Source organism: Pelodiscus sinensis, chromosome 12 (genome assembly GCF_052426305.1).
Source record: "Pelodiscus sinensis isolate ZL-2025 chromosome 12, ASM5242630v1, whole genome shotgun sequence".
In the NCBI taxonomy this organism is placed as follows: Eukaryota; Metazoa; Chordata; order Testudines; family Trionychidae; genus Pelodiscus; species Pelodiscus sinensis.
This window is the reverse complement of record NC_143063.1, coordinates 716168-743076: the sequence shown is the minus strand read 5'-3', so window position 1 is coordinate 743076 and position 26909 is coordinate 716168. Positions and strand designations below refer to the sequence as shown.

The 26909-nt window shown below is 51.4% G+C and overlaps 1 protein-coding gene across 6 annotated transcripts in view; it reads right to left on the bottom strand.

The window, feature by feature from the left end:
- Positions 1–26909, bottom strand: part of HYDIN (HYDIN axonemal central pair apparatus protein) — a 389432-nt gene that overhangs the window by 137581 nt on the left and 224942 nt on the right. For all 6 annotated transcript variants that reach the window (XM_089781371.1, XM_089781372.1, XM_089781370.1 and 3 more), the window contains 5 exons: positions 26056–26199; positions 23143–23286; positions 20575–20888; positions 549–662; positions 190–280 (listed from right to left, as the gene is read on the bottom strand). In XM_089781371.1, coding sequence (XP_089637497.1) covers positions 190–280; positions 549–662; positions 20575–20888; positions 23143–23286; positions 26056–26199 — 807 coding nt within the window. The remainder of the gene's footprint in view (positions 1–189; positions 281–548; positions 663–20574; positions 20889–23142; positions 23287–26055; positions 26200–26909) is intronic.

Here is a 26909-nt window from a genome sequence, read left to right as displayed (position 1 = left end):
CCAATGACAGGCGCAAAGAGACCTCCTGACAAAGAAGGTGCTCGTGAGAGTGGTCCCTGTAGAGTGACAGGGAAAGGGGGGGAAGGTTTAAAGAGACTAGAAGATTCTGTTGGAGTGAGCAGGTCAAGCAGGCGAATGACGACTTGGACTTCATGGGATCTCAGCAACAGGGGCTAGAGGAACAGCTACCTTTATTTCTGAGGAACCACTTCTGCCCAGCAGCTCGTTGCATGGGGTCTCTGCTACACTTGTCCCACTGGTCTGTCTCTCTCGGGAGTTTCTGGTTAAACATGCAGAGAAAAAAGTAACAGGTCATCAGAGCTTTGCAGTTTTGCCAAATAGCCAACAGCTGTTTATCTCCTGAAGCCCACATGAGTGGGAGGTCAAGTTGGGAAGAGCACCAATACCACAGGGTTGCAGGGAAAGGCCCTCTGCCACAGCCAGCTCCTCTGGGCAGGCCCTGGCCCTCTCATGGAAACGTAGCAGACAGCTCACAGATGGACCGCTGTGGTGGAATGGGCCCCCTGTCAGAATCCGACTATACAAACCTCACTGCCATGTTGTTGCCAGTTTGTCTGGAGGCTGCCAGAGGCTCCTGCTGAGTTTCCTGCTCGTGTGCTGGTTTGGGTTCAATGAGGGATTTACGTCCTCCAGGGCTAAACCTGGAAAATAAAATTAGGCTTAAACATGAGCATGCTGTGAAAATGCCTGCACCAGGGGGAGGGGGATGTTGGTTTGAAATTCCCAGAGCTACCCCATCCATCCTCTCTGAGCAACCACTCCAGAACCAGGCAGGGCGAGGAGCTGGCAATCAGGGACAAGACTGCCGCATTACATAGGTGTATCACGACTAGCGCTGACTGAGCTGGCTAAAAGAGCAGTGTCACTGCAGCAGCACGGGCTGAGTACTCGAGTACAATCCCACCCAGGGTCCCGGTACGTAACCAGACAGCTAGCACATGGTACCATGGCTAAACTGCCATTTTTACTGAGCTGTTTCGATCAAGGCTTGCTCCAGCGTGCCCATGAATACTACCCTGACTACAGTGCAGACATACCCTATGCACGAAACTGCTCCCAGCTGCTATGGGAACTGGAGTATTTCAGGCTATAAAGAGTCATGCTGCACCTCACAGAGAGCCAACGCACACACAGTGTGGCTGACGTTAGCATCCTTGCATTACACCAGAGCTAGGAAATAAGGGGGAAGATACTGATGCATTGTGAGCCAGTGGCAATGTGTTGGGACAGAGAGGAGGAGGAGATGTCAAAGGGTTTTTCCTCTTTCCTCTATTCTGAAAAACAAGAGGCATTTTCTGCACTATGAGACTCTCCCTGTGAAGGAAAGAGGTGTGTGTGTGTCATAACAGAGGACTCGCCTTCCAGCTAGAATGATCATTATATCCCAATGACCCCTCCATCCAGATCCTTGAAGATAGTCACTCAAATTATGCCCCTGCCTGAAATGTGCTTCTGATGAATAGTTCTCATCAGACAGCTTCCCTCACACGAACTCTGAAGGCAGAAGAGCCAAAGAACGTGTGCAGTCCAGGGGTCCCAGAAGTGACTGTGAACCCTTTCCCTCTCCATATGCTCAGCTAGGGTCTCACGTCCTCTTGGCTCCACTGCTTTCATTCATTTCCACGAAAGTGAGGAACCAAAATGCCTCTGAGGATCTGGGCCCAGGACCCAACATCAGCAATGTAGGCCCGAACATTTTGGCCATGCCTTTTGGTCACACCACTGCTGCTAGTTCTACTGCCTTCTAACGAGAAGCAGTGCGTGAAAAACACTGCTGCTAAGAGTAACTCAGGAGGAGAGCAAAGCCCCCGAGATGGAAAATCTATCGGCACTTGTTAAATTACCCCTGGCTTTAGAGAACTGCTCAATGCAACTTCATTGAACCATAGACCCTAGACAATAATAATATCATCTTTCCTCTTAAAGGGGAAGTCCTCTGGGATGCCGTGCTGGAAGAGAATATAACTCGTAGCATCTGCTAAAGAAAAGCACAAAACCATTACGTGACTTCTACAAGAGGGAGAAAATTGAATAACAAAAACTGAAACATGTAAATATGGGAGTGAGCTCATCCTCGGGGCACTGACAGGGGCCAGAGAAGCTGACAGATAAGACAAACTCTCGTAGGGCTGCAGTAAAAGGCAATTGCTATTTTCGAAAAGTAAAAGGGAGGGGAGAGGATACGAACAAGAGAGAATACTAGAATCACATTTCAGAACCCTCACTCAGCCCATAGGCAACTCTCTGAGTGAATCTAATGGGAGTTTTGCCTGAGTAGGAACGTCTGAAAATGGCCTCCGAAAGAGAGGAGGAAGTGGGGAGCAGACTTAGCAGTGGTTCATCTCCTCCAAACTCCACGAGAGATGCACTGGTTTCGGGGAGGCCTCCCCTATCTTCCTCATCTGTTCTTTCCCTTAGTGCCTCACACTGTCCATTGTTTAGCAGCACACGGATCCATCCTCCTTTTGGGGTAGGGTTGGAGAAGTGTGGAGGAGACGAAGGCTCACCCAGAGATGAATGGGATTCTGGATGCTCGGGTTCAAGCCCCTCCTCTTCCAGATACCTTGGGCACATGGATTATGGTACACTGCAGTCAAGCAGTGTGCGTGAAGCATGTGTAGATACATGACTTAGCTGGAGTGCCAATCGCAACGAAGTGATGGCAGCACACAAGTACGTATCCCTGCATCCCAGACACGTGTTTCTGTGGCTTCGCTGCTAGTGTTGTTCAAGCAAGCTCAAAGTTAGCTCAGGGAGGCCTGCAGTGTAACTGTGCCCTTACTCTCTCTCTGTGCCTCACGGGGGCATTGGGAGATACTGTGGTAACCATGGAGAGGCAGATTGCTAGAACTCCACCCTTGCGAACTAGTTTGTGTCGCTCCTGAAGAGGCTGGACAGGGGTGGCCCGTGCCTATAGGCAGACTAGGCAGCTGCCTAGGGCGCCAAGTTACATGGGGCACCAAATTCCAAACCCTGCCCCTTCCATTTCCCCTTCCCTTTCCGGTGCCTTACCTGGAGCACGGCTTCCCTGCGGCCAGGAGGAGGATAAGTCCTGGGAGAGGCAGCGCGTGGGGGGGTTTCCCCTGTGCTGCACGGGGGGGGGGGTCAGCCCCGGGGGAGGAGGAATGCGGGGGGGTTTCCCCTACCCCGCGGGGGGGGGGGGGTCAGCCCCGGGGGAGGAGGAATGCGGGGGGGTTTCCCCTACCCCGCGGGGGGGGGGGTCAGCCCTGGGGAGGTAGGTGCCGGCTTCCCCTGCGCCATGGGGGGGGGGGGTCTCCCTGGGAGAAGTGCATGCCGGCTTCTCTCGGGGGGGGGGGATCTTAGGAGGAGGCGGGTGCAGGGGACTTAATATGATCGATTAATAGCATAGGTCACTTTTTAAAGACTAATAATACCTAGCTCTTGTGTACTGGTTTTCCTCTATCAATCTCCAAGCACTTCACAAAGAAAATCTGCATCATCGTTTGCACTTGACAAAGAGGAAAACTGAGGCATGGAGTAGGGCAGTGACTTGCCCAAGGGCACCCAGCAGGGTGCTGGCACTGCTAGTAGGGTTGCCAGGTGTCCGGTATTCACCCGGACAGTCCGGTATTTGCGGGCTCCATCTGGTAAAAAAAAAAAGGACATACCGGACACGTGAAATGTCCGCTATTTCCTGTTTCCCTGGGATGGAAGCCTGGTGGGGACGAATTTTCCCTGCCGCACCTGGCGGGGGTGGGGGAGTGAGGAGCGTGGCAGAGTCGTAGCAAAGGGAGGCAGGCAGGAACACTTGCTGGGCGCCACGCTAGGGAGGCACTGGGCTGTGGTGGGAGCTGAGCGCATGCTGGTCTGGCCCACGTGACCAGCAGAGACCCGGGAACTGGCCATGCGATGCCTCCCTCTACACAATGTGAGCTGAGGAAGCTGGGCCAGGTGGCAGGAGCAGCCACTTTAAAAGTAAGATTAACTTACCTGGCTGTCCTGTTCCTCCGGTGCCTAGCTCTGCAGGAGGAAGGCGGTGGATTCGATTCGGGTGGGGATGCCTGGCTCAGGGGGAAGGGTGAGTGCACTGGGATGGGGAGCACTAGGGGGGCCTGGCTCTGAGGCAGGGGTGAGTGCACTGGGATGGGGAGACTGGGGGGTCTGGCTCGGGGGGGTTAGTGTGTGGCCCCAAACTGGAGGAATGAGGAGCACTGTGCCAAGTTTCTGAACCAAAAGAATATTTAGTTCCTTTGCTAAGATAAGATTTGTGTGCTAACCGACCCGTGCACTGAAATTCAAACCAGATCACAAAGAAGGAAAGAGCAGCAGCAGCACTGCATGAAATGTTAGGTTTCCTGCATCAGTTTTCTCTTTGCTGGACTTAACTGGCAGCAGATTTGGTGTTAATGTGAATGCAATGAACAGGCTTGCGGATACTTCCTTGTGACTGAGTATCAATTGACTAGCAACTGCAAAGCAGTGTGGAAAGAGACTTATTTCAGTCAAAAGGTCACCTGGGGCAGTATTTTGGTTTCTTTCTTTTTTGGATCAAGTATCAGACTTGCATCTGACGAAGTGGGTCTTTGCCCACGAAAGCTTATGCTCCTACACTTCAGTTAGTCTATAAGGTGCCACAGGACTCCTCGTCGCTTTCTTTTTTGGGAAATGCCAAAAGATCGGGATGGGAGCAGGGACTTGGAATGTTGCCATTGAAAAGAAAGGGTTCCGCAATTGTGAAAACATTCCTGACTACTTTTCAGCAGGCTTACGGTTTATGGACTTGGTTTTCACATGGGGTTGGTCCTGCTTTGAGCAGGGGTTCGACTAGATGAGTGACTGAGGTCTCCTCCTGCCCTAATCTTTTCTGATTCAGCAGCCTGTAGAAACCACAAGTATGGCTGAAGCCCAGGAGAGAGAGGTGCTCAGCCCTTTTGAAAACAAGGCTTTATCTGCACCTCCACTTCTAATGGCAGCAAGCCAAGGAAGGCCAGTAAGGTCATTCAGTTCATTCCCCAAAGGCCTGTGCATGACTGGACCTTAGAACAGAGTTTCAAACACATGCTTTAGGTGGTGCAGTGTCACATGACTCAAGGAAAGAACGGTTACTTACCTTGCCACTGTTATTCTTTGAGATGTGTTGCTTACGTCCATTCCACTAGGTGCATGTGCACCGCATGCACGATTCCCGGAACTTTTTTACCCTCAGCAGTGCCCGCTGGGCCAGCCTGGGGAGCCCCCTACAGTGGCGCTGCCCTGCTGGCCCCACCCCCTCAGTTCCTTCTTGTCGGACATTCCGATGAAGGGGAGGCGGGCGGGATTGGAATGGGCATGAGCAACACATCTCGAAGAACAACGGTTAGGAAGGAAGCAACCCTCTTTCTTCTTCGAGTGCTGGCTTATGTCCATTCCACTAGGTGATTCCCAAGCTATACCAATGGAGGTGGGATCGGAAACTAGCGAGAAACGGACTGCAGCACTGCTACCCCTATAGCTGCACCCTGCCTAGCCTGCTGAGTGACTGCACAGTGGGAAGTAAACACGTGAACCGATGACCACGTGGCTGCCCTACAGATGTCCAAGATCAGCACCTGAGCCAGAAAGGCTGCGGATGACACACAGGCCCTGGTCGAGTGGGCCGTAATGGGGGGCGCTGGCTTCCCTTGCATGTCGTACCACGCCCTGACACAAGCAGTAATCCACGAAGACAGACATTGCGCTGACACCAGGGAACCCTTCATCCTTTCAGCTATGGAGGCAAAGAGCTGTGTGGACTTACTCGTTCTTTCCAAATAAAAAGCTAGTGCCTCCTGACATCTAGTGTGTGTGAGGCCTCTTCTTTCCTGTCCGCATGCAGTTTTGGGTAGAACACCGGAAGGTAGATTTCCTGGGACATGTGAGAGGGGCACACCACCTTGGGCAGGAAGGCCGGATGTGGCCGCAGGATCACTCTGTCCCTAGTAAACACTGTACGGGGGCTCTGAGGAGATGGCACGTAACTCCGAGACCCTGCTGGCCGAAGTGTTGGCTACCAGGAATGCCACCTTCCATGACAGATGGGAGGAGAACAGGTGGCCATTGGCTCGAAAGGGGCCTTCATGAGGCTGCGGAGAGCCAGGTTCAGGTCCCACTGAGGGACAGGCTGTCTGATGTGGGGGTACAGCACCCCTTGAGGAACCTCTTAACCATGGGTATGGCAAATACCGAGTGGCCACCCTCCCCCGGTAGAAGGCCGCAATAGCCGCCAGGTGGACCCTAATCAAGGAGAAGGACAGCCCTTGCTGCCTGAGGTCCAGGAGATAGTCTAAAATCCTCTGGGTGGGAACAGACTCCGAGGTCCCACCCTCCTTGACAACCCAAGCCGAGAACCTGCGCCATTTGGCTCTCTAGGTGGCCCTGGTGGAGGGTTTCCTGCTTTCCATCAGGACCCTCTTCACCTGCTCAGAGCATAGGAGTTCCTCCCCCCGGAGCCACTGATCTTCCAGGCCATGAGATGCAGGCAGCAGAGGTCCGGGTGGCACAGGAGGCACTGAGGGAAGCAGGACGGGATCCTCCACGAGGGTGGAGAAGCAATGTTGGCGAGGCCACGCTGGCACAATGAGGATCAGTGTCACTCTAACGCCTGCCTTTATGAGTACCTCGTGAAGGAGGGGAAAGGGGGGGAAGGCTTACAGACGACATTTCGGCCACCGTAATCTTAGGGCGTCCCCCAGAGACTCCGGTTCCCTCCCCCGATGGGAACAGAACACGGGGCATACCCTCTTGCGCCTTGTCACAAATAAGTCGAGGAAGGGAGTCTCCCGCCTGTGGAAAAGCGAGCTGGCCACTTCCCGTTTGAGGGACGGCTCGTGGGCCGCAAACGCCCTGCTGAGGGGGTCCGCTAGCGTATTGTGAACCCCCGGGAGATAAGCTGCGTGCAGAGCCCCCAGAGGCTACCGTCTCCTTGCAGAGGGGAGAGGAGTGAGCACCACCCTGTCTCTTGATATAATACATGACAGCCGTGTTGTCCATCTGAACAGACACACAGGTGCCCCGCAGACGGGGAAGGAACGCCAGGCAGGTGAGCCTCTCTGCCCTGAGTTCCTTGACATTGATATGAAAACTCCTCTCCACCTCGGACCACATGCCCAAGTGGGCTCCCCATCCGGCATCTGAGGCATCCGTCCCCAGCTGCAGCGTAGGAAGGGGCTGCACGAATGGAACGCCGCTGCACACCTTGTCCATCAGTCCAAGGCCAACAGGACATCGGCAGGAATGGTGACCAATCCATCTATCCAGTCGCAGGCTGGCGTCTCACAGCCTGGCGTGCCTCACCACGTAGGTACACACCGCCATATGGCCCATCAGCCTCAGGCATTGCTTCGCCGTGGTCAGAGAGGCGGACTGCAGTTCGTGGACCATTGTCCTTATGGTCTGGAACCTGGGATCTGGAAGGTAGGCCCTCCCCACTGAAGCATTTAGTCTTGCCCCCACGAATTCTATGACCTGGGTAGAAGCGAGCATAGACTTCACTGCTTCCAGCCACAGCCCCAACCTCAAAAAGGTTTGCTTGGCTAGATCTACGAACCTGGAGACCTGATTCCTTGACCTCCTTCTGATAAGCCAATTGTCCAGGTTGTGGTAGACATGGACCCCATTCCTTCTCAGGAAGGCCGCCACCACAGCCATGCATTTTGTAAACACCCTTGGTGCTGTGGACAGGCTGAAGGGTAGCATTGTGACCCTACAAAGAACCGCAGGAATCTCCTGTGGTGAGGAAGGAAGGGATAGGACAGGGATAGACTATCCCCTTGCCACTGCCCTCTAGGACCCAACGGTCCGACGTGATGGTACACCAGGCCTGATGCAAAGGGAACAGTCTGTCTGAGAAGGATCGATCAGACTACGGCTGGTGTGTCGTCCTCGGACACACCCTCAAACACCCGACCTGGGGCCCGGGGACTTCTTGGGCAGCCCCTGATTGTGGTCTGAGCCCGAACGAGAACACCGCCTCTATTTCTGTGCCTGCTGTCAAACGTGGCCCCCTGACTGTAGCCACTCTGCCCCCGGGAGCTCAAGGGGCGGCATTGAGGTGCGGGAGTGTGCAGGCCCAAGGATTTCAGGGTCGCCCTGGAGTCCTTTAGGCTATGGAGCCTGCTATCAGTTTACTCCGAGAACAGGCCTGTCCCCTCAAACGGAAGGTCCTGCAGGGTCGTCTGCATCTCTGGGGGAATTCCGGAGACCTGCAGCCAAGAACTCCGGCGCATAACGATGCCGGTGGCCATGGCCCTGGCAACAGAGCCTGCCATGTCAAGAGCGGCCTGAAGGGCCAACCTAGATACCACCTTGCCCTCTTCAGCAACTGCTGCAAACTCCTGCTGTAAGTCTGGAGGCAACTTGGCCTTGAACTTATCGGCCACTACTCAATTGTTAAAAGCGTACCAGCTGAGCAGGACCTGCTGCTTAGCTATCCCCAGCTGTAAACCAGCCGTGGCATATGCCTTCCTCCCCAGGAGGCTGAGCTTTTTGGGCTCCTTACTCTTGGGCGTGGGCCCTAACTGTCCCTGCCTCTCCCACTGGCAGGCCGCCTGCACCACTGCCAAGCCCAGCAGGGGGGTGGGAAAATAAGTGCTTGTGGCCCGCCTGAGGGACACAGTACCGTCTTTCTAGCCCTTTCTGCATAGAGGCTATGGAGGCTGGGGTTCGCCACAGGGTCTTGGTGATTTTCGCCACTGTCCTGTTCAGCGGGAGGGCGATCTTCGTGGGGCCCTCCGCCATAGTGTCGTCGAGCACTGGGTCTTCATCCTCCTCTACCTCCTGGGCTTGAACCCCCAAATTCTGGGCCTGCCTTCTGAGGAGGTCTTGGTGTGCCCTGGACTCCATGGAGGGCATCGAGGGCAGTGGGTCGGCCAAGGCTTCATCCCAAGACGAGGAAGATGACTCCCTTGCTACCAGCAGATCCTGCGGGACACTGGTCCCAGATTCCTTTGTCAGACGTGACACTGACTGGGCCTGAGCAAGGGGCTAGGCGACCTGCTGGGAGGGAACATCTGTTCCATGCGACCCTGTGGGGCTAGCCCCGCTCTCTGACTCCGCTCTCACCAGCGGTGTGGCCAAGGGGGCTGACCTACGCTCCAACTAGGAAGAGGCACCAACCGAACCTGATCTCGCCAGGTCCTGACCCTGGGGGTATGCCCACGGGGTCCAGAACGGCCACTGCGGATGGGGATGCCACTGGGGAGGCTAAGTCTGCACCTCTGGATGCTGGTGCCTCTGGGTCTGTGATGGAGAATTTAATCTGAGGGTTCAGATGGGGGCCCAAAACCCCTACCAAATCAATTCCAGACACCCTTCTTAAGCAACCAGCTTTATTCAGGAAAGCATTCCAGGGCAAAAATCTCCAGGATACTCAGGAAAAAGTTTCTGCAAAGTTTCTGCAAATGCCCAAACAAAAGGCAAGGTCTTTTGTACTTTCTTACATGGTAATTACCCCTTTCACTGACCACTTACAATTGCATGCATGCCCCTTTGCACCAAATTCCCTCCAATCATCATTTGTCCCCTCACAGTCCCTTTGCAGGCCTTACAACAGGTTCAAACCAGTTTCACCTGTCCCCTCCTTTTGTGTACCTGTGTCCAAGCACGTACCTCTTTACAAAGACCAGACTTAACATCCAGGTCACAGCAGAGGTCATACTGACAACAAATTAAGTTTAGCCTTCATTTGCGACCAGGAACTCGAACGGTGCCGAGACCTGGACCGGTACCGAGGGCCTGACCTGCATGACCTGCTGGAGCGCCTGGAGGAAGCCCTCGAAAAGAAGGACTCTATATCGGATTCAGAGGAATACTCCGATGCCGACCAAGGCAGCGCTGTTGAGCGTTCTGGGTCCCTCTGGGCCTGATTGGACATTGCCGCTGGCTTGCCTCGGTGCCCTGGAGGTGCTGGATGCGGAGTCTGGTGCTGGCAGACGTGGAAGTGGAGACACCTGCAGCCTATCCCTCCCCTGGTCCTATGCCCCCGAGGACAGTGCTGACCAGCTCGACTGGGCAGGCGGCACCGGGAACAGCAGTGCGGAGGCCCGAGAGGCCAGATAACGCAGCGCAGAGACAGACAGCGGTGCCCCAATGGGCGGTACCGGAGCTGCTGTTGGCGCTGAGATGAGCGGTTCCGGGGCAGACGGCAGCGGTGCCAGGGCAGACAGCAGTGATGCCAGCAGAACCACAGGACCACACGGTGCCGGACCAGGAGACGCTGTGAGTTTGATGAGTTCCTGAGCCTCCAGGAACATCTCTGGCCTCAACAGTGGATGGACCTCCTCCACAGACAGGCCCAGAGAATCAGGACTGCAACCCCGTGAGAGCTAGGTCCCCTGCGGTGCTGCTCCCGTGCCAGAGAGGTGGGGTGCCCTTCCTTAAGGCGCGCCTCCCTGCTTGAAGGCGACCTGCCCCTGCGTACCTTCTTGTGCGACTGCAGGACCGGGGATTGAGAGCGGTGCCGCGGAGCTGGCTGATAGTCCTGCACCGACCCCAGAGCACACTGTACCGACTGAGTGTCCGGTGCCGGGGGTTGAAGCACCGACTCCATGAGAATCAACTTATGGTGGGAGTCACGTTCCCGCTCAGTACGGGGCTTGAAAGACTTGCAAATCCTAGAACACTAGGACTGGAAGGGACCTCGAGAGGTCGAGTCCAGCCCCCTGCCCCTCTTGCAAGTGTCTGTAAGGTGCCCCTCGCCCAAGCACTTTAAACAGTCTTTATGAGAGTCACCGCGGGGCATCGGCTCAGAACAACGCTGGCACGGTTTGAAGCCGTGCAGCCCCGGCATACCCTCCCCTGACACGGGGGAGGGGGGAGTGAATACTATCCAGTACACTAACGATAGAAAAAACAACAGCCAATGCTAACTATAAGTAAACTATTTACACCAAGATAAGAGAAAGCCAAGAGTAGTCTCGCAAGCAAGATGAGCGTTCTGGTCGACTGTCACGGGCGGCAAGAAGGAACTGAGAGGGGGGTGGGGCAAGCAGTGGTATATATGCGCGGCTATGGTGGCACCACTGTAGGGGCTCCCCAGGCTGGCCCAACAGGCATTGCTGAGCGTAAAAAAGTTCCGGGAACTGAGCACGCAGCGCGCATGCACCTAGCGGAATGGACGCGAAGAAGAACTGAGCTAACCCCCATTTCCATTGAGAAGCTTTCCCAAAGTCTACGAAATCTCATTGCTGGCAAACGCCGTGACAGTGGTGCTGAAGTACCTTTCCTCAGGCTCATCCCTTTCTCCCCAGCAAGCCACCCTCAGGCCATTCCATCAGCCCCTGCAGTATTTCCACCCTCAGACACTTGGACAGTTACATGCTCCCTTCGGGCCGTCATTTGGTCGAGCCATAGTCACTGTGGGAAGAGAGATGACAAAAAAAGGGGGGAGGGGCAAGAAAAGCTGAAGCATTCAATGTTTTTTACCTTTGTGCACAAAGCCAGCTCCCAGACTGCTGCACTGGGCAGTACGGGGGGGAGAGGTGTGTGCCCTAGCACCCCAAACCTCCCCTCCCTGGCGGCACTCCACTCCTCCACCCAGCCAGTGGATCGGATGGGGCCGCGCCGCCCATAGTTGTCACGGGCCGCACAGTGAGCCCCTGCGGGCCGCATGCAGGCTTCGGACCTTATGTTGTGCAAGCCTGATCTATCTAGCTCTTTTTTGAACCTGGTTAAAGTCCTAGCCTTTACCACATCCCCCGGCAAGGAGTTCCACAGGTTGACAGCGTGCTGAGTGAAGAAAAACTTTCTTTGGTTTGTTTTAAACCTGCTGCCTATGTTGGGCTCAACAGGTAGTGATCAATGACTTTATGTCTAGTTGGCTGCCAGTATCAAGGCAGAGTGCCTTGGGCTCAGTCCTAGGGCTGACTTTGTTCAACATCTTTATTAATAACTTGGAACATGGGATGGATTGCACCCTCAGCAAGTTCTGGGATGCCACTAAGGATATGTCTACACTACAAAGTTAATTCGAACTAACGGCCGTTAGTTCGAATTAACTTTCATAGTGTCTATACATACAAACCGCTAGTTCGAACTTAATTCGAACTAGCGGAGCGCTTAATTCAAACTAGGTAAACCTCATTCTACGAGGAGTAACGCCTAGTTCGAATTAACTAGTTCGAATTAAGGGCTGTGTAGCCACTTAATTCGAACTAGTTGGAGGCTGGCCCTTCCCAGCTTGCCCTTCCCAGCTTGCCCTGGTGGACACTCTGGGCACAACCAGGGAAACTCTTTTGCCCCCCTCCCAGACCCAGAGCCCTTAAAGGGGCACGGTCTGGCTACGGTGCTTGTGCCAGTTGCAAGCCTGCCAGCACCCAGCCAGCAGACCCTGCACCTGGCACAAGATGAGCCAGCCACCCGCTGCCACCCAGCCCTCCGCCTCTTCCCAGGACCAGGCTGGTGGCTCCCAGGAGCCTGCCCGGGGCCGCAAGAGGCGGGCGCCTGTCTGGTCTAGTGTGGAGATCGTGGACCTCATCAAGGTTTGTGGGGAGGCCTCCAATATCCACGATCTCCACACTAGCCACAGGATCATGGCCGTCTACAGCCGCATGGCTGCCAGCCTGGCCACCAGAGGCCACATGCAAACCCAGGAGCAGGTTTGCATGAAAATCAAGTTGGTCCAGCGAGACCCCCGACCCTGAGCTTAGCACATAAGAATGGCCATGCTCTGTGAACACCAACCTGGCACCACAATTGTGTCTTTGTTTGCTGCTTCGCGTGTTTCTGCTCTCAGCAGAGATAGCAGCTGTTCCACTGTAGGAGATGGCAGGCAGTTAGTAAGAGCGCAGGAAGTTCTCTGCTAACATCTGCAATGTGGGGGTGTCCCCTGGTCCCTCAGCCCTACATACTCATTGTGATGATACTAACTAGACCACAGGCGAGTAGCTACCTAGTGTGAAACTCACACTACAGGCTCTTTGGGGCAGAGATCGCACCTTCTTAAGAGTATATACACCCGAGCACAATGTGGCCTTCAGGCTCTACTGCAATGCACACAGGCCACGGAATAGCAATACAAATAGCATGACAAGCAGAACCTGACTCTAGTCAACAGCTGAATTTGGTCTGCAGAAAGCAACATCCACAGTCACCCTCAGGGAATGCTTGCTGCTTGACAGCCCTTCCTCTGACTAGCTCCCTATCTTGGCTGAACAGACTCCTCTGTTGCAGGGGAAGGCGTCTCGGGAAGGTGTTTTCACTTTCCCGTGCTCTCTGCTGCAGACTGGAGTGAGGAGGGGCTAAGAGTCCTTTAAGGACAACACAAGACCACATCACTACTATTTCCTTTCCCCCATCACTTTTCCCCAGCTGGTGCCCTCTTCTGCAGGCCTCTGTTGTCGGATAAAAGCTGCAGGAACAGTGCTATGAGCTTCAAGGACTGTGTGCACATCACTGCTTGCTGCTCCAGGCTTGCAGCCAGGGGACAACTGTCTGAGCCTGCCTTTTTATGGGTACAAACAGCCACCTTCTCCAATGGCTACACTGCAGTGTCTCATTGACTGGATTCCTCAGCTCCTTTGCTTTAAAGATCTGAAGTGTCTTTTCTCTCTGCCTCCAGCAGCTGCCCCGCCAAGACAAATGTCTAAGTTAATAGCAATAGATCCCCTGAGCACCAACATTCTCAGCTGCGACACTTTTTCCAATTTTTCTGAATCTGAATGACCACTCCCTGGTGTCTGATTGCTTCAAACAGCAGCATGGAAATCAATGCTTCTCTGCAGAGCTAGTGCAGCGGTGCCTCAGCTTGTCCTGTCATGGCCCGCCCTGCAGCCGGGAACAGAATCAGCATGTGCCTTCCACTCCTGGTCCCCGCTCAGCAGAGGATGGAAGGCTGAGCCGGGAGCAGCACGGGGGATAGGAGAGGACTTGGGACTAGAGATAGAACGGGGCTGTGGCTAGAGGCAGAGCAGGGCTAGATAACCTGGGTGACCAAGAGAAAGGGAGGAGTTGAGAGTTGTGGGCTGCTGGCCTGGGCCCCACCTGACAACCCTTGAATGTTCCTCTGGGGGCACCCCGACAATTTGGGCATCGCTGGGCTAGAGGGAAAACAATAAAGGCAGCTCATAAGATGAGGACTTCCTCCTTTCCAGAATGGATGAGTGCCATAGCCGAATGAAAGGTTATTTTGGAAAAGGTCATTCCATAGAAGCTGGGGGCCAGATCCTTAGCTGGGGTATACTGGCATAGCTGCATTCACTTGGGTTTTGCTCTGCCAAATCTCACTAGTTCAGCGTCTGGCCCTGTATCTCAAGACATTTAAATAATCTATGACATCACAGACCAGCATTTTAAAGTCTAAACCCAATTGCTGCCCAAATGCTGGTTTGTGGAAAAGGGCACAAGGTAGGAAAACAAATGTCAAATTGTGGCAATTAAGGGGGTGGCATTTTCCAATGTCCAGAACCACTTGTCTCAGTGTTGTGTTAAGAAGCTGTCTCTGCTTGGCTTAATGATACCTAGTAGCAGTCACTTCAAAGGACTCTCTCACGGCAGCAGCCCACAACTCTCAACTCCTCCCTTTCTCTTGGTCACCCAGGTTATCTAGCACTTATCTTGCAGCCTGTGCTCCCCTGTGCTACTGATTCCTTCATTGGTCAGCCCCATCAGTTTCTCGGCCCGATGCTGTGTGCCTGTTAGACTGAATGTGGGTTCTGGTCTGGGCCCAGTTTCCTGGTCAATGATCTGGATGACCACGCTTCAGCGCATGAACTGGGAACCACATGGCTGAATTTTGTGGTGGATCGTCTCTCTGAGTGTCATAGTCTTCTCACCTGTCCTAAATGCATATACAGGGGGAAGCTCCTTGGTGCTGCACCCTCGGGACCTGAGCGGTCCAACTGACCCAAGGTCCACTCTGCTGCCCATTGCAGGCCCACTGCCCCCAACCCTGCTGGGCTGCGCTTCCTGCCCAGGCCCAGGACTACGCTCCCCAGTGTGCTGACTCCAGCTGGGGCTGTGCTCCCGGGCATGAGCCCTGCTGCCTCTGGCTTGGGCAGTACTATGCTCACCATTGTGCTGGCGCTACTGCCACCGAGGCTGGGCTCCAAGGCAGGGCTGTGCGCCCTGCTACTAGCCTCGGTGGGGACTGTTCTCCCCACCACACCAGCCCTGCTACTGCTGGGGCTGCATTCTCCACCAGCAGCTCAGCCCCTGAATCTGGCCAGCCGGGGCTCTCTGGTCCAGCAACATCTGTGGTGCTGCTGGACCCCAGATGTGGCCAGACCAGAGTCCCAGATTTTAGAGGTACAAGCAGTAACCGGATGCAAATGACCCTAATGTACCTGACAAACAAACCAAGGTGTGCACCTTCCCTTTGAGGATAGGGTCTAAGTCTCAATTATCACACGGATCTGCAGCCATACCACCTTGTGCTACGATGGTCCTGTGTGATCTCACAGCTAACTGAGCTGAGCCGAGAGCAGTCTGCTTGGTAACAGGGTGCAGGCTGCATACTCAAGACTGATCGTTTCTTTTTAAAGTGCATTTACTTCTGATTAGATGTGAATCAGAATCAAAATCTCAGGTTCAGACACTCCTAAATTGAGGGTTATAGAAATCTGGATCCAAATTCCGTGGCTTTGCCCTATCTGCAAGTCTTGAACTGCACTCAGATACCACAGTGGGAAGTTTGCTATAGAAACCAGAGTAGAAACCACCAGAATAGGATGAAAGAACATCGTAATAAAGGGAACAGCGTTCTTGGACAGAGTGACACCAGAGGGTCTAAGCACCAAATACTTCCCATGCTCTACAGTACTGGAGCATGTGCTGCAGGAGACACAAAGACAAAGCGGGGAAAGGGAAAGAAACCAGGTACAAATAAAACAGAGCCGGTCTGGAAAACTGTGATGCCGCAGTGTCATTCCTTTCCACAACAGCAGCAAATATCATACCCTGCCCTAGAGACTTCACCAGCAGCGCCTATTGTCAGTGCACAGACAGAACCAACAAGGCAAAGAGACAGCACTGATTCCTACTGATGCCATTGCCCGAGCTCAGCCACTACACTTACACCAGCACACTGCTCCCAGCAGTTGAAATCAACATTGTTCTATAAACACGAGTGGCATACTCGGGTGCATTAGGAGGAGCATTGCCAGCAGATCCAGAGAAGTGATTATTCCCCTTTATTCGGCACTGGTGAAGCCACATCTAGAGTATTGCGTCCAGTTCTGGAAAGGATGTGGACGCATTGGAGAGGGTCCAGCAGAGGGCAACCAAAATGATTTGGGGGCTGAAGCACATGACCTATGGGGAGAAGCTGAGGGATTTGGGTCTGTTTAGTCTGCAGAAGAGAAGAGTGAGGGGGGATTTGAGAGCAGCCTGCAACTTCCTGAAGGGAGGTTCCAAAGAGGATGGAGAGAGGCTGTTCTCAGTGGTGGCAGATGGCAGAACAAGGAGCAATGGGCTCAAGTTGTGGTAGGAGAGGTCCAGGTTGGATATTAGGAAAAACTATTTCCCTAGGAGGGTGGTGAAGCACTGGGATGGGTTCCCTAGGGAGGGGGTGGAGTCTCCATCCCTAGAGGTTTAAAAGTCCCAATATGACAAAGCTCTGGCTGGGATGATTTAGTTGGGGCTGGTCCTGCTTTGGGCAGGGGGCTGGACGCGATGACTCCTGAGGGCTCTTGCAGTCCTAGGATTCTGATTCTCTATGATTAAGAGTGGCCCTGTGGCACCTAAGAGATGAACACAATATAGAGAGTCACGATTCTATATGATCCTATATATTTTTGTTAGTCTCTAGGGTACCGCAGGACTTCTTGTTTTTAAAGTGACAGACTGATAGAGCTACTCTCTGAGATTAATTAATACAAGAGGCAAGAGTGTTAGCCCTGTCAGAAAGTCATGCAGAGCATAGCCTTGGTATTCCAGTCTTATACACACAGAGAATGAGAACAGCCATCTAGGTAATGCAGAGATAATGGCATTTACATGTGGGAAATTTGAGTCTGCAGGGGAGCTGTACTGAAGTTTCAAATATAAAATAACCATTCAGAGAACAAAATGTCTAAATCTCTCTAGGTTGGCCAGCTCACCATCCCTTGCAGTGTCAGCAAATTGTCACTGGTATATGAGAGGAGAAAAGTCACTGTGACGGGGCACTCTATATTCTTCATGGAAACATGCTTATGAATATGAATATGACATAATTGGAAACCCCTTTATGCAAAATACTTCATGTAAGGTATCATTAGAAAAGTTATAATCTGCTGAATGTGTATATTCTATTAGTGTCCATGTATTATTCCTGAATTTGAAGGTAGAAATATGAAGTATTAACCTGTGTTACTGATGTAAACATGCTGAGAGCCAGTAGGTATTTCAGAAACATTGATAGTTCATGAGGGGGGGTCAATGATTTGTAAATGAGTTTTTTTTCTTATGGGCCAATATGTAGGAGGGGCTGAAAATCCCACAAGAGCATGTGTTCAGGTCAGCTGATATGGGAGTCCATCATCAATGTAGGGCTTTTCCACATGGAGGGAGGGGTGAGGCTTGCCAGCAAACAAAGACTTCCTGCCTTCTGCACAACCTGTTTAAGAGGGGAGCCAAGAGCTATGGCCGCCACCCATTTACCATCTAAGAAGTCTGCTGGAAACAACTGAAACTGAGCATTAAGAAGAGCTGGGCCCAACCTGGAGGCTTCCCAGTCAGTGAAGATGGCTAGAACTACTGTGCGGGTCAGGTATTAATGTAACAAGTTTCTTGGTGTACTAAGCTTAGCAGGCATGTTTTGTTTTCTTTTCATGAGTAGCTTACTTTGTTCTGCATGCTGTAACTTCTAGCCCCTTAATCCTACTTGTTATACTTAATAAACTCACTGTTGTTTATTCATAAACCCAGTGCGAATTGTTACTGGGGCGGGGGGAGCAGCGCACCTCTCTCTTTAGCTAAGAAAGAGGGCAAACAGCGTAAGCTCACCCTCTGTAAAACTGTATAGAGGGGGAGATGGGGTTCAGGTCCCACTGGGGCTGTGCAGCTGAGTGCAGAGATGAATCCCTTTGGCTGAGCTGCTCTCAGTGTCTGTATTACACTGCATAGGGCTGCAAGCCCATCTCGTGTCAGTGCTGGAGGGAGGCGGAGGGGCCTGGCTCAGCGAGGCAGAGTAAGGGAGGCGCACAGGAAGGTTGGCTCAGTGTGATGTCATCATGTCAAGAGACAGTCACGAGGGGATCTCATCTCTGTCACTGAGCCTGTCACATCGATGTGATGTCAGACTCGTCGCATTCTGAATATCTAAAACCAGAAGAGGCAGAGAAGAGCAGCACAGTCACTGCCACCAGCTACCTGCAGACCATGGGGGACGTGGGTACCTCACAATGTTCTGGACTCAGCTGCTACGGGATGCTGTGCAAGAGCTGCCATCCGTTAATGGGACTGGCTGTGTTTTTAATCCAAATTCTGCGGTTTTTTACAACCCAGTGGCACAGGAATAGTTTTTGGGGTGGGGGTGCTGAGCTGCACCTCCCCCTTACCTTTTTACATGCCTCTCACTGGCCCTAGGGCTGGGCTGGTAATCAGGACCCCAGGCCAGCAGCTCCTCTTGATAGCATATGAACCCAAAGGCTTCCAAAGAGACTGAGAAACAGGAAACAACACCCCCCTCTGATCCTGCTTCTCCTCCCAATATTCGGCGCTCTGTGCTTGTGTCTTTCCGATAAGCTCAGAAGCCCCAGTTCCTTTCTGAACACTCACATTTTATTTATTTTTAATCTTCTTTGGGGAACCTGGTATCAAAGCTGTCACAGACTTGATCTCTACACATATGTTCTGTGTGATGGCACCTTCTCGAGGTACCTAATATCTGTCCTCAAGTACAGAGACACTCCTCAGCCACTCCCAAGTACAGAGACACTTGTTCTTTTCTCTGGACATTCATGATATTCAGAGCAGCACATCATAAGAAAGGTTGATTGGAGTCTGCAGCCTAAGTTACATGAAGCTCTAGCTATATGAAATGAAAGACCGCTTTCCTATCATACTAAACTGTCAAACTGTTCCTCGGTTGGCAGGAAAGACAAACGCCATTAAAGGATGTATTCTGCTGTCAGATTGATGCTAGGATTCATACCTGTATTCCTTTGCCTGTATCCTGCTCTGAGCTCTACATGTCACAGGCTCAGACTCCATGGGAGAAATTTAAGGGCAATTAAAATCTGGAAGCAGATTCAGGCCTTGTACTTCCAAAAACAGAAAGATATTTAAAACATAGCAACAACTACCAGCAAATGGTCACAGATTAAAATAACTCCATGCCAGTTTCACTGTTATTCTAAAATGTATAATCACTGTTCATTAGCCAACTTTAGAGCCTCTCGTTAGCTTGTAATTAAACATGAATCTACTTTGCCTGGAGATGACTGGAGCCCTCAGGCATTGATATTATAGCCCATGCCCATTCCTCAGCCCACCTGGTTCTACTAGTCTCTCCAGCCTTTTCTCTCTGTACATCCTGGGACCCTTGTTAGCCTGATTCTGCACAGGCCTCGAACTTCTGTGGGAGCAAAGGGCTCCCAGCACATAGCTGCAGGGTCAAACCCTGCATGCAGGAATTTACTCCCCAAACTCTCCAGGTGTCACTGGCTGATCTCCTCCACTTCCCAAAATGTCCCTCCTGGGGGCCAGCCCCTGCTTTCCCAAGTGAAATTGTTTACGGATGGTTTGCGTTATCCAGAATGGCAGCACATCAATAAGTCTGTTAGGTTCCCTGGGGCATGATGAAATAAATATTTGCTACTGCATTTAGATTAACTGCCAAACTCTACTTCTGTATTGTGCCTCTCTGGGGAGAGCTGACGGACATGTATCTGCAGAAGTGCTTTTCTGGTTATACTGCAGGATCCAATCAACCATCTTCTGGGAACCCCCAACCAAAGCCGAGCTGTTCTGATCCCCTAAGGACAGGCACTGAAAGGAGAACAGTTATGGCTGAGCTACAGAATGCACTCTTCCTGTACAGAGAGTTTAACAACAGTTCGGTGCATGTGATAACCACTTTCATGGGCTAGAAAAAAGCCCTCGGAAGGATAGGAGGCCTGACAAAGCCCCACTGGGCCAGGAGGCCTGATAAAGTCTCTACACCACCTCCCCCTCCCCCCCCCCCATTGTGGCTGCACCAGGGCTGGCAGTAGAGGGACAGTAGATTGGATTTCTGCACTGTATATCTCATGGACAGGCTGGTGGTTTGGGTATAACTATGGGATATAGGGCTTGGTGAATCCATTGGCCCCAACTCCTCCCACAAATGATCCGAAAAGGCTTCAGCTGTCATTGCAGTGAACTGATTAAGCAAGCAGTTGCAAAGATAGGGGGCTGCTCTGCTAACTCCTGTCCCAGCCTGGGTTTAGCAGGATGGATACTGCCCCCCTCACACAACACACCACATCACAGCTCCCCTCTCCTAGTCAGACTGGCAGGGTGCCACAGCAGACAGTGGCAACTACTTTCAAATGGAGGAAGTTTAAAGCAATCAGTCTAATGCCAAGCAAAGCCACTTGGGTTTCACGAAGGAACAAAACATTAACAAAAGAAAGAGGAGAGCTCCAAGGAGAATAGAATAGATAATGGCTCATCTACCTTATCTGTTTCCCATAGCTGTCCATCAGGAAGGACCAATGGTACTTGACGAGGAGTGGGCTGCAGTTGGTCATTTTGATGTAACGTACAACCTCCGTGTCATTCAAAATGCAGCCAAAATCCAAATCCATGGTTTGGAAGTGAAGGTTTGGGAAGTGCACTTCGCCCCGCAGGGTGACCTGGTCCTCATGAGGATGTTCCAAATACTGGATAGTCAGGACCCCCTCTGCAACCCGGGTGTTCAAATCCTTTCTGTAGAAAGGGTCAAACCTGATGGAGACACGCTGTTCCTCTCCAGTCCCCAGTGTCCTAGGCTGCATTGAGACACACAGGGGTTAAACACTGTTGGACTGAACTTTACCAGTCTAATGCTGTGAACACACAAAAAAAACATGGGCATCTCAACCCATCCATCATGGAGCCTCTCGATAGCATGCCTAAGTGTCTGACAGATCAGCCCAGACTGAGTCATGTTCAGACCTTCTCCAAGTCACACACTCTCCTCTCCATTTCATTAACCCAGCAGAAGATAGTTTTGCTGAATTTTGATCCTCTCAAAGTTTTGGCTAACCAGAATATTGCTCGGTTCATATTGTACTGCAGAGAGACTGATTAAAAACAAAAAGGCAAACAGAAGCCAGTGGAAAAATGAAGACAGCATATTATGAACTGGCTGTCATGTATGTGTCATGACATCTCCTGTATAAAACCTGCTCCCTAGGTGTCATAAGCTCTGTCTAGTTAATAGTTATAGAGCATCCCCTGTAACTGAAGTGCTAGAGGACGGTGCTTTTTGCCCTGTTGTCATTATGAAGTGGCTATGGTTTACATCAAATTGGTAACCAGGACGTTCTAGGGGTAGGTATCACCATTTTGGTGGGGGAAGGAAACGTGGGTCAAGAAAGAGGGTCAGGAACTCGATTTTCTGTCAATTCCCAAATGAGTCTGAGGTTTGCAAAACCTCAAGCCCCAATGGTTTTGCCCAACCCGCACCAAAGGAAACATTTCTCACCAGGAAATGACGCAGCAATTTCATGCAATACTAGTAACTGTGAAGAGTCAGCGGGCCTGATTCTTCTCTCTCCTGCACTAGCTGTACTTCAGTGTAACTCCACTGGCGTTAATGGAGTTGCTCCTCATTTACACAGCCATGTCAGAATCACCAGGGGGCTAGCTGAGGCAGAAGAGATGCTGGCTGGAGCAGGGTCTGGCTAGGGAGCTGAAGCAAGAGCAATCTATCAGGACTGCTAGGCAAGGGAGTGCTCCTGGCCAGGTAGTGATACTGAGCAAATGGGGGCAAATGCCTCCCTTGAGGTACCTATATAGGTACCTGAATAGGCTCTTCACTTCGGGATTGGCTGGCCCTCGGTTAAATGTTGTGGGGTCTATCACAAGACCTTGTGATGGGGCATTGGCCCTACACTGGCCTTCAAGAGGCTAACAGAGTCCTATGGAAGCTGTGTGAAAAGCAGCCAATAGAAGAGGGGCTGCAAGGAGCAGCCACTTAGGGCCTACCAGGCCCACATTAGAAGAGCTGCAGGGAAGAGCAGGGTGAGTTATTCCCTGTAGTTCAAGGAGGCAGTACTGGATGCCTTGCAGGTAGATGGATGGTAAGCACCCTGGACAGAGCAGTACTGGGCAGGCACAGGGGAGTGAGAGAGCGCACCTAGATGCCTGCTATGACTGGCATGCTGATGCTTTGAGGTAAGGGCAAAGAAGGTTCTGAGATTGCGGGGACATGGCCCAGGGAAATGTATTGAGCTGGGGGAGGAGGGGGATGCAGCATTTGGCTGCCATCTACAACATCTCTAGGCTGAGACCTAGAGTAGCGGGTAAGCCCAATCTCCCCCCCACCCCCCCGATCTCCACTGGGGAAGTGGCAGGACATGTGGCTGGACAGTTGATTGTAGGATCCCAGGACGGGGGTAGCATGGCTGGAGGGCTATGGAATAGAGGGCACTGTGCTCCTGAGAGAGATGTAGGTCCAGGAGCAGATATGACAGCAGGCAAGACACCAGCGGGAGAAGGCACACTGATCTGCAGAACTAATCACCAAGATTAGGCAGAGGCTCAGGGTCATCACAAGGTATCACTGAGTGCAGAATTCAGTTCAGCGGGCATAGCATCTTAGTAGGAGAGTCTAAGCCGGGTACACCTTGGTGCCTCTCAGAAGAGGGAATGTCTGTCAGGAAGGTGCTAGAGGATATGCTATGTGTTCCCATGAGACCAGAAGATGAATTTCAGTGGACAACAGGCTCCCCAGTACAGACAGGTACAGAAGAATGAGGATGCCTGATGGCTAGCCCCAAAAGTAGGAATTACTCTGCTGTTCTTCAACCCTCCTAGTCTACCTTAGACCAAGTATATTTCATGCACCCAGAAGTGTGTGCGTCAATAGTTTGCTACTCTTTCAGATTTAACTTAGACCAACAGGCTGATGATCATACAGCATTCATCTCAGTGCTACCTTGAGTGCAATACCCTGAGTGCTTTGGAAACCTACCTGCTCTTTGCTCCTGAGACACAAACACACTGAGGACCCTTGCATGAAACCTACTGTCTGCTTACTTGTGCATCTGCAGGCAGGGTTTGCTGGTCTGTATCACAGAGGACGAAGGGTGCTTGCACGGACAGGAGAATGGTGAGAGGCAGGGAAGAGATGTTCTTTAAGATCAGAGGTTCATACTGCGAAGTCAGGACATCACTTGGGTGCTGTGTAAATGCAAAGCCACGTGATAAAGAGAAACCCCAAGACAACCACATGCCCACTATGACTACTGGGATGCAGGCAGGCAGCTGGGACTGTAAGGGAGATTCCAATACTCCACCACAGCACTGCAGTTCATTTCTCTGGCTTTTGGGGTCTAAGCAAAGTCCAACATTTCTCAACAAATCTTTGTGTGGACATGACAATGATTGCTTTAAAAGCTTCAGAGGGGTGGCCAAGTTAGTCTGTAACAGGAAAAACTTAAAAAACAACAAATAGTCTAGTGGCCCCTTAAAGAGTAACAAAACATGTCGATGGGATTATGAGCTTTCGTGGGCACAGCCCACTTCTTCAGATGACTGGAGTCAGGATGATGATAAAGCGTTTTCTCTATGAAGCAGGGTGTAGCTTTATGTCGCTGCGTCACAAGAAAAAATAAGGCTAAGAAATAAGGCATAACATGTTTTAACAGAAAGGGTAATTAACCACTGGAACAGCTTACCAAGGGTCATGGTGGATTCTCTATCACTGACAATTCTGAAATCAAGACTGGATATGTTTCTACGAGATCTGCTCAAGCAATTATTTTAGGAACATTCTCTGACCAGGAGCTCAAACTAGATGATCACAAAGGTCCCTTTCTGGCATTGGCATCTAACATCTCCCCCCTTCTGCCTTTCCTCAAATTTCAAAATGTTCCAAAGGTCAAAATTCAAACATCATTATGACCAGCTGTGTAACTGGTCAAAAAAATGGAAAATTTTTCAGTGACAATTTTTGTCAATTACTCCCCCTCCCTGCAATTTCTCACCTCCAGTTTCTCTTCTTTTTTTATTTAATTTCAAAATTCTCACATACCCCAAATTGACAATGCTTGAATTGCCACCAGCTCTATTATTATTAATACTCTGCAATGTCTAGCTCCTTTCTCCCTCAAATGCATTTGCTTTCCAAGCCATAGCATGTGAGGTTGGGAAGTACCGCAGCTCAGTGGGGTCGCGTGCCAGGCTTCCACCTCTCCACCCCCTTCCCCCATGGTGCCAGGCTCCTGGCTCCCCCACACAGTGCTCTAGGACTCTCTGATCCTGGATCATCCATGATGTAGCCAGACCTGAGAGTCCCAGTTTATAGAGGTGAAACCTATATTACTATCCCCATTTTACAGATGGGAAAATAGAAACACAGCTGGACCAAAATCACACAGGAAAGTGCAAGTAGCAGAATGGGGAACAAAACAGTTCTGACACCAAGTCCTATGTTTAACTAACAGACAATACAAAAAGCTTTTAATTCTCAAAATAAATCCTGCCAACCTTACTGAGCTGAGGCAAAAATGTTTCATGCGCATGTACTAGAAAGGGTAGGATCCTGCATAGCTCAGATGCAAAGTGTTTCTATTCTCTCTGCTATAAAGACAAGCTGGCTGAAGGTTTCCAGTCTAACACAGCTGCTGCTGTTGAAACCTGGCATTTCTCTGACATTTATGATCAGATTATATAAAGTAGATAGTGTTGGGGAAGCAAAATGCATTGATCTCAAGCAGTGATAGTGTCATTACAGTCAGTACAGCCAAGTGTATGGCACCAAAGCCAACGCAGAGAGACAGTGGGATAACTAAACCTGAATGTTGAGTCCCAGCAGCTCATTTGCATGGGCTATTCAACAGAAGTGCAGTTCTGCAACATTGCTGGCTGTGGGGAACGCAGAACAGGGATGGACAAACAGGAGCACAGTGGGAAATGCACTTCCCATGATTAGATATCCTGCAGGCTAGGGAATGAAGATGCAAGAATCTAGCTGCAGAGAGGAGTCGGACTGACAGACTTACACGTCCTAACACAGTCGTTTCTTCTATCAAAGTATCTTACAACGTACTGGGGAGATGAGGATTTGGAATCGCACTTGTGGCCGCAGCATCGTCAGTTATGGCACCATCCCCCATGGGAGCTGATTGGTACTTGGTTACTCAACCCACTAACATGCGCCGTTGCCTTGGGAAGGCCACTTGCGGTTTATTTACACTGGAGGTAGGAGGGATAAGTTGCAGCTCAAGGAGACATCCCTGCCAGAGGTGGGACTGAGCTAGGGTAGCCACTTTGGCTGGCCATCCCAAGAATGACCCTGGCCAAGGTGAGAAGCAGGTATTCGGGGCAGTAACTCCTCCCATTGCTTGCGCAGCTGCAGCTACAGCTACACAGCTGTGTTAAGCATGGTAAGTAAATCACAGTTAGTGCAAGTGTGTCTGCTCCAGCTGAGAATGACACCTTACTGCTCCAGCCCAGACATGCCCTGAGTGTTACTGGTGTGGAATGGAGAGAATGAGCCTTATCTATCCACAGCCACTGGAGCATGGTGGGGAACCATTGACTAATGCTTGTAAAGGAGGCTGACCATGTAAAACACTATTAAAGGCAAAATCCCAGACCCACTGAAATCTTTGCATGCATTTGTGTGTGTGTGTGTGTGTGTGTGTGTGTGTGTGTGTGTGTGTACACACACACACCACCCATATCCTCACACACACACCACCCATATCCTTTCACACACACACACACACACACACACACACACACACACACACACACACACACACACCACCCATATCCTTTCACACACACACACACACACACACACACACACACACACACACACACACACACACACACACACACCACATCCTTTCACACACACACACACACACACCACCCATATCCTTTCAAACAGTCATTCTGCCGACTACCTATTAAATGCCAGTAGAGAACCTAAAGGTGTACCTTTTCCACTCGGAAAGTGATCTCTTTGGAGGAGAGGTGCAGAATGGGTGCGATGAATTCACATGTGATGTCCACTTTCATTATCCGTTCCTTCCCAGACTGTTTCCCTATAATGGCATGGCAAACCAACCGTTCCTTCACTACCTGCACAAGAAACAGTCACAGCACATCATCAGGACAACACATGCTGGCTGCTGGTACAAAGCCAATGGCTTTCAACTGCACACACAGCTGCCTGTTACCTATTCTTGGAACTGACTGGGTACCATGGCCTATAGCCATGAAGACATACATATCAGTCTGTGTGATTGCCTATGTTTCTTTTCAATATTAAAATGTCCTTAATCCGACAGAATCATAGGGCTGGAAGAGACCTCAGGAGATCATTGATTCCAACCACCTGCTCAAAGGAGAACCAATCCCAACTAAATCATTCCGGCCAGGGCTTTGTCCAGCTGAGACAAACACCTCTAGAGATGGAGATTCCACATCCTCCCTAGGGAATCCATTCCAGTGCTTCACCACCCTTCTAATGAAATAGTTTTTCCTATCCTCTTTGGAACGCCCCTTCAGGAGGTTGAAGGCTGCTATCCAATCCCACTTCACTCTTCTCTTCTGCAGATTAAATAAGCCCACATCCCTCAGCCGCTCCAGTCATGTGCTCCAGTTCCTTAATCATTTTGGTTGCGCTCCCCTGGACTCTCTCCAATGCACCCACATCCTTTCTGTAATGGGGGTCCAGAACTGGACAATACTCCAGATGTGGCCTCCCCAGTGCTGAATAAAGGGGAATAATCACTTTCCTAGATCACTAATGCCATGTGTTCTGCAACTGCCAATTAAGACACTTGTGA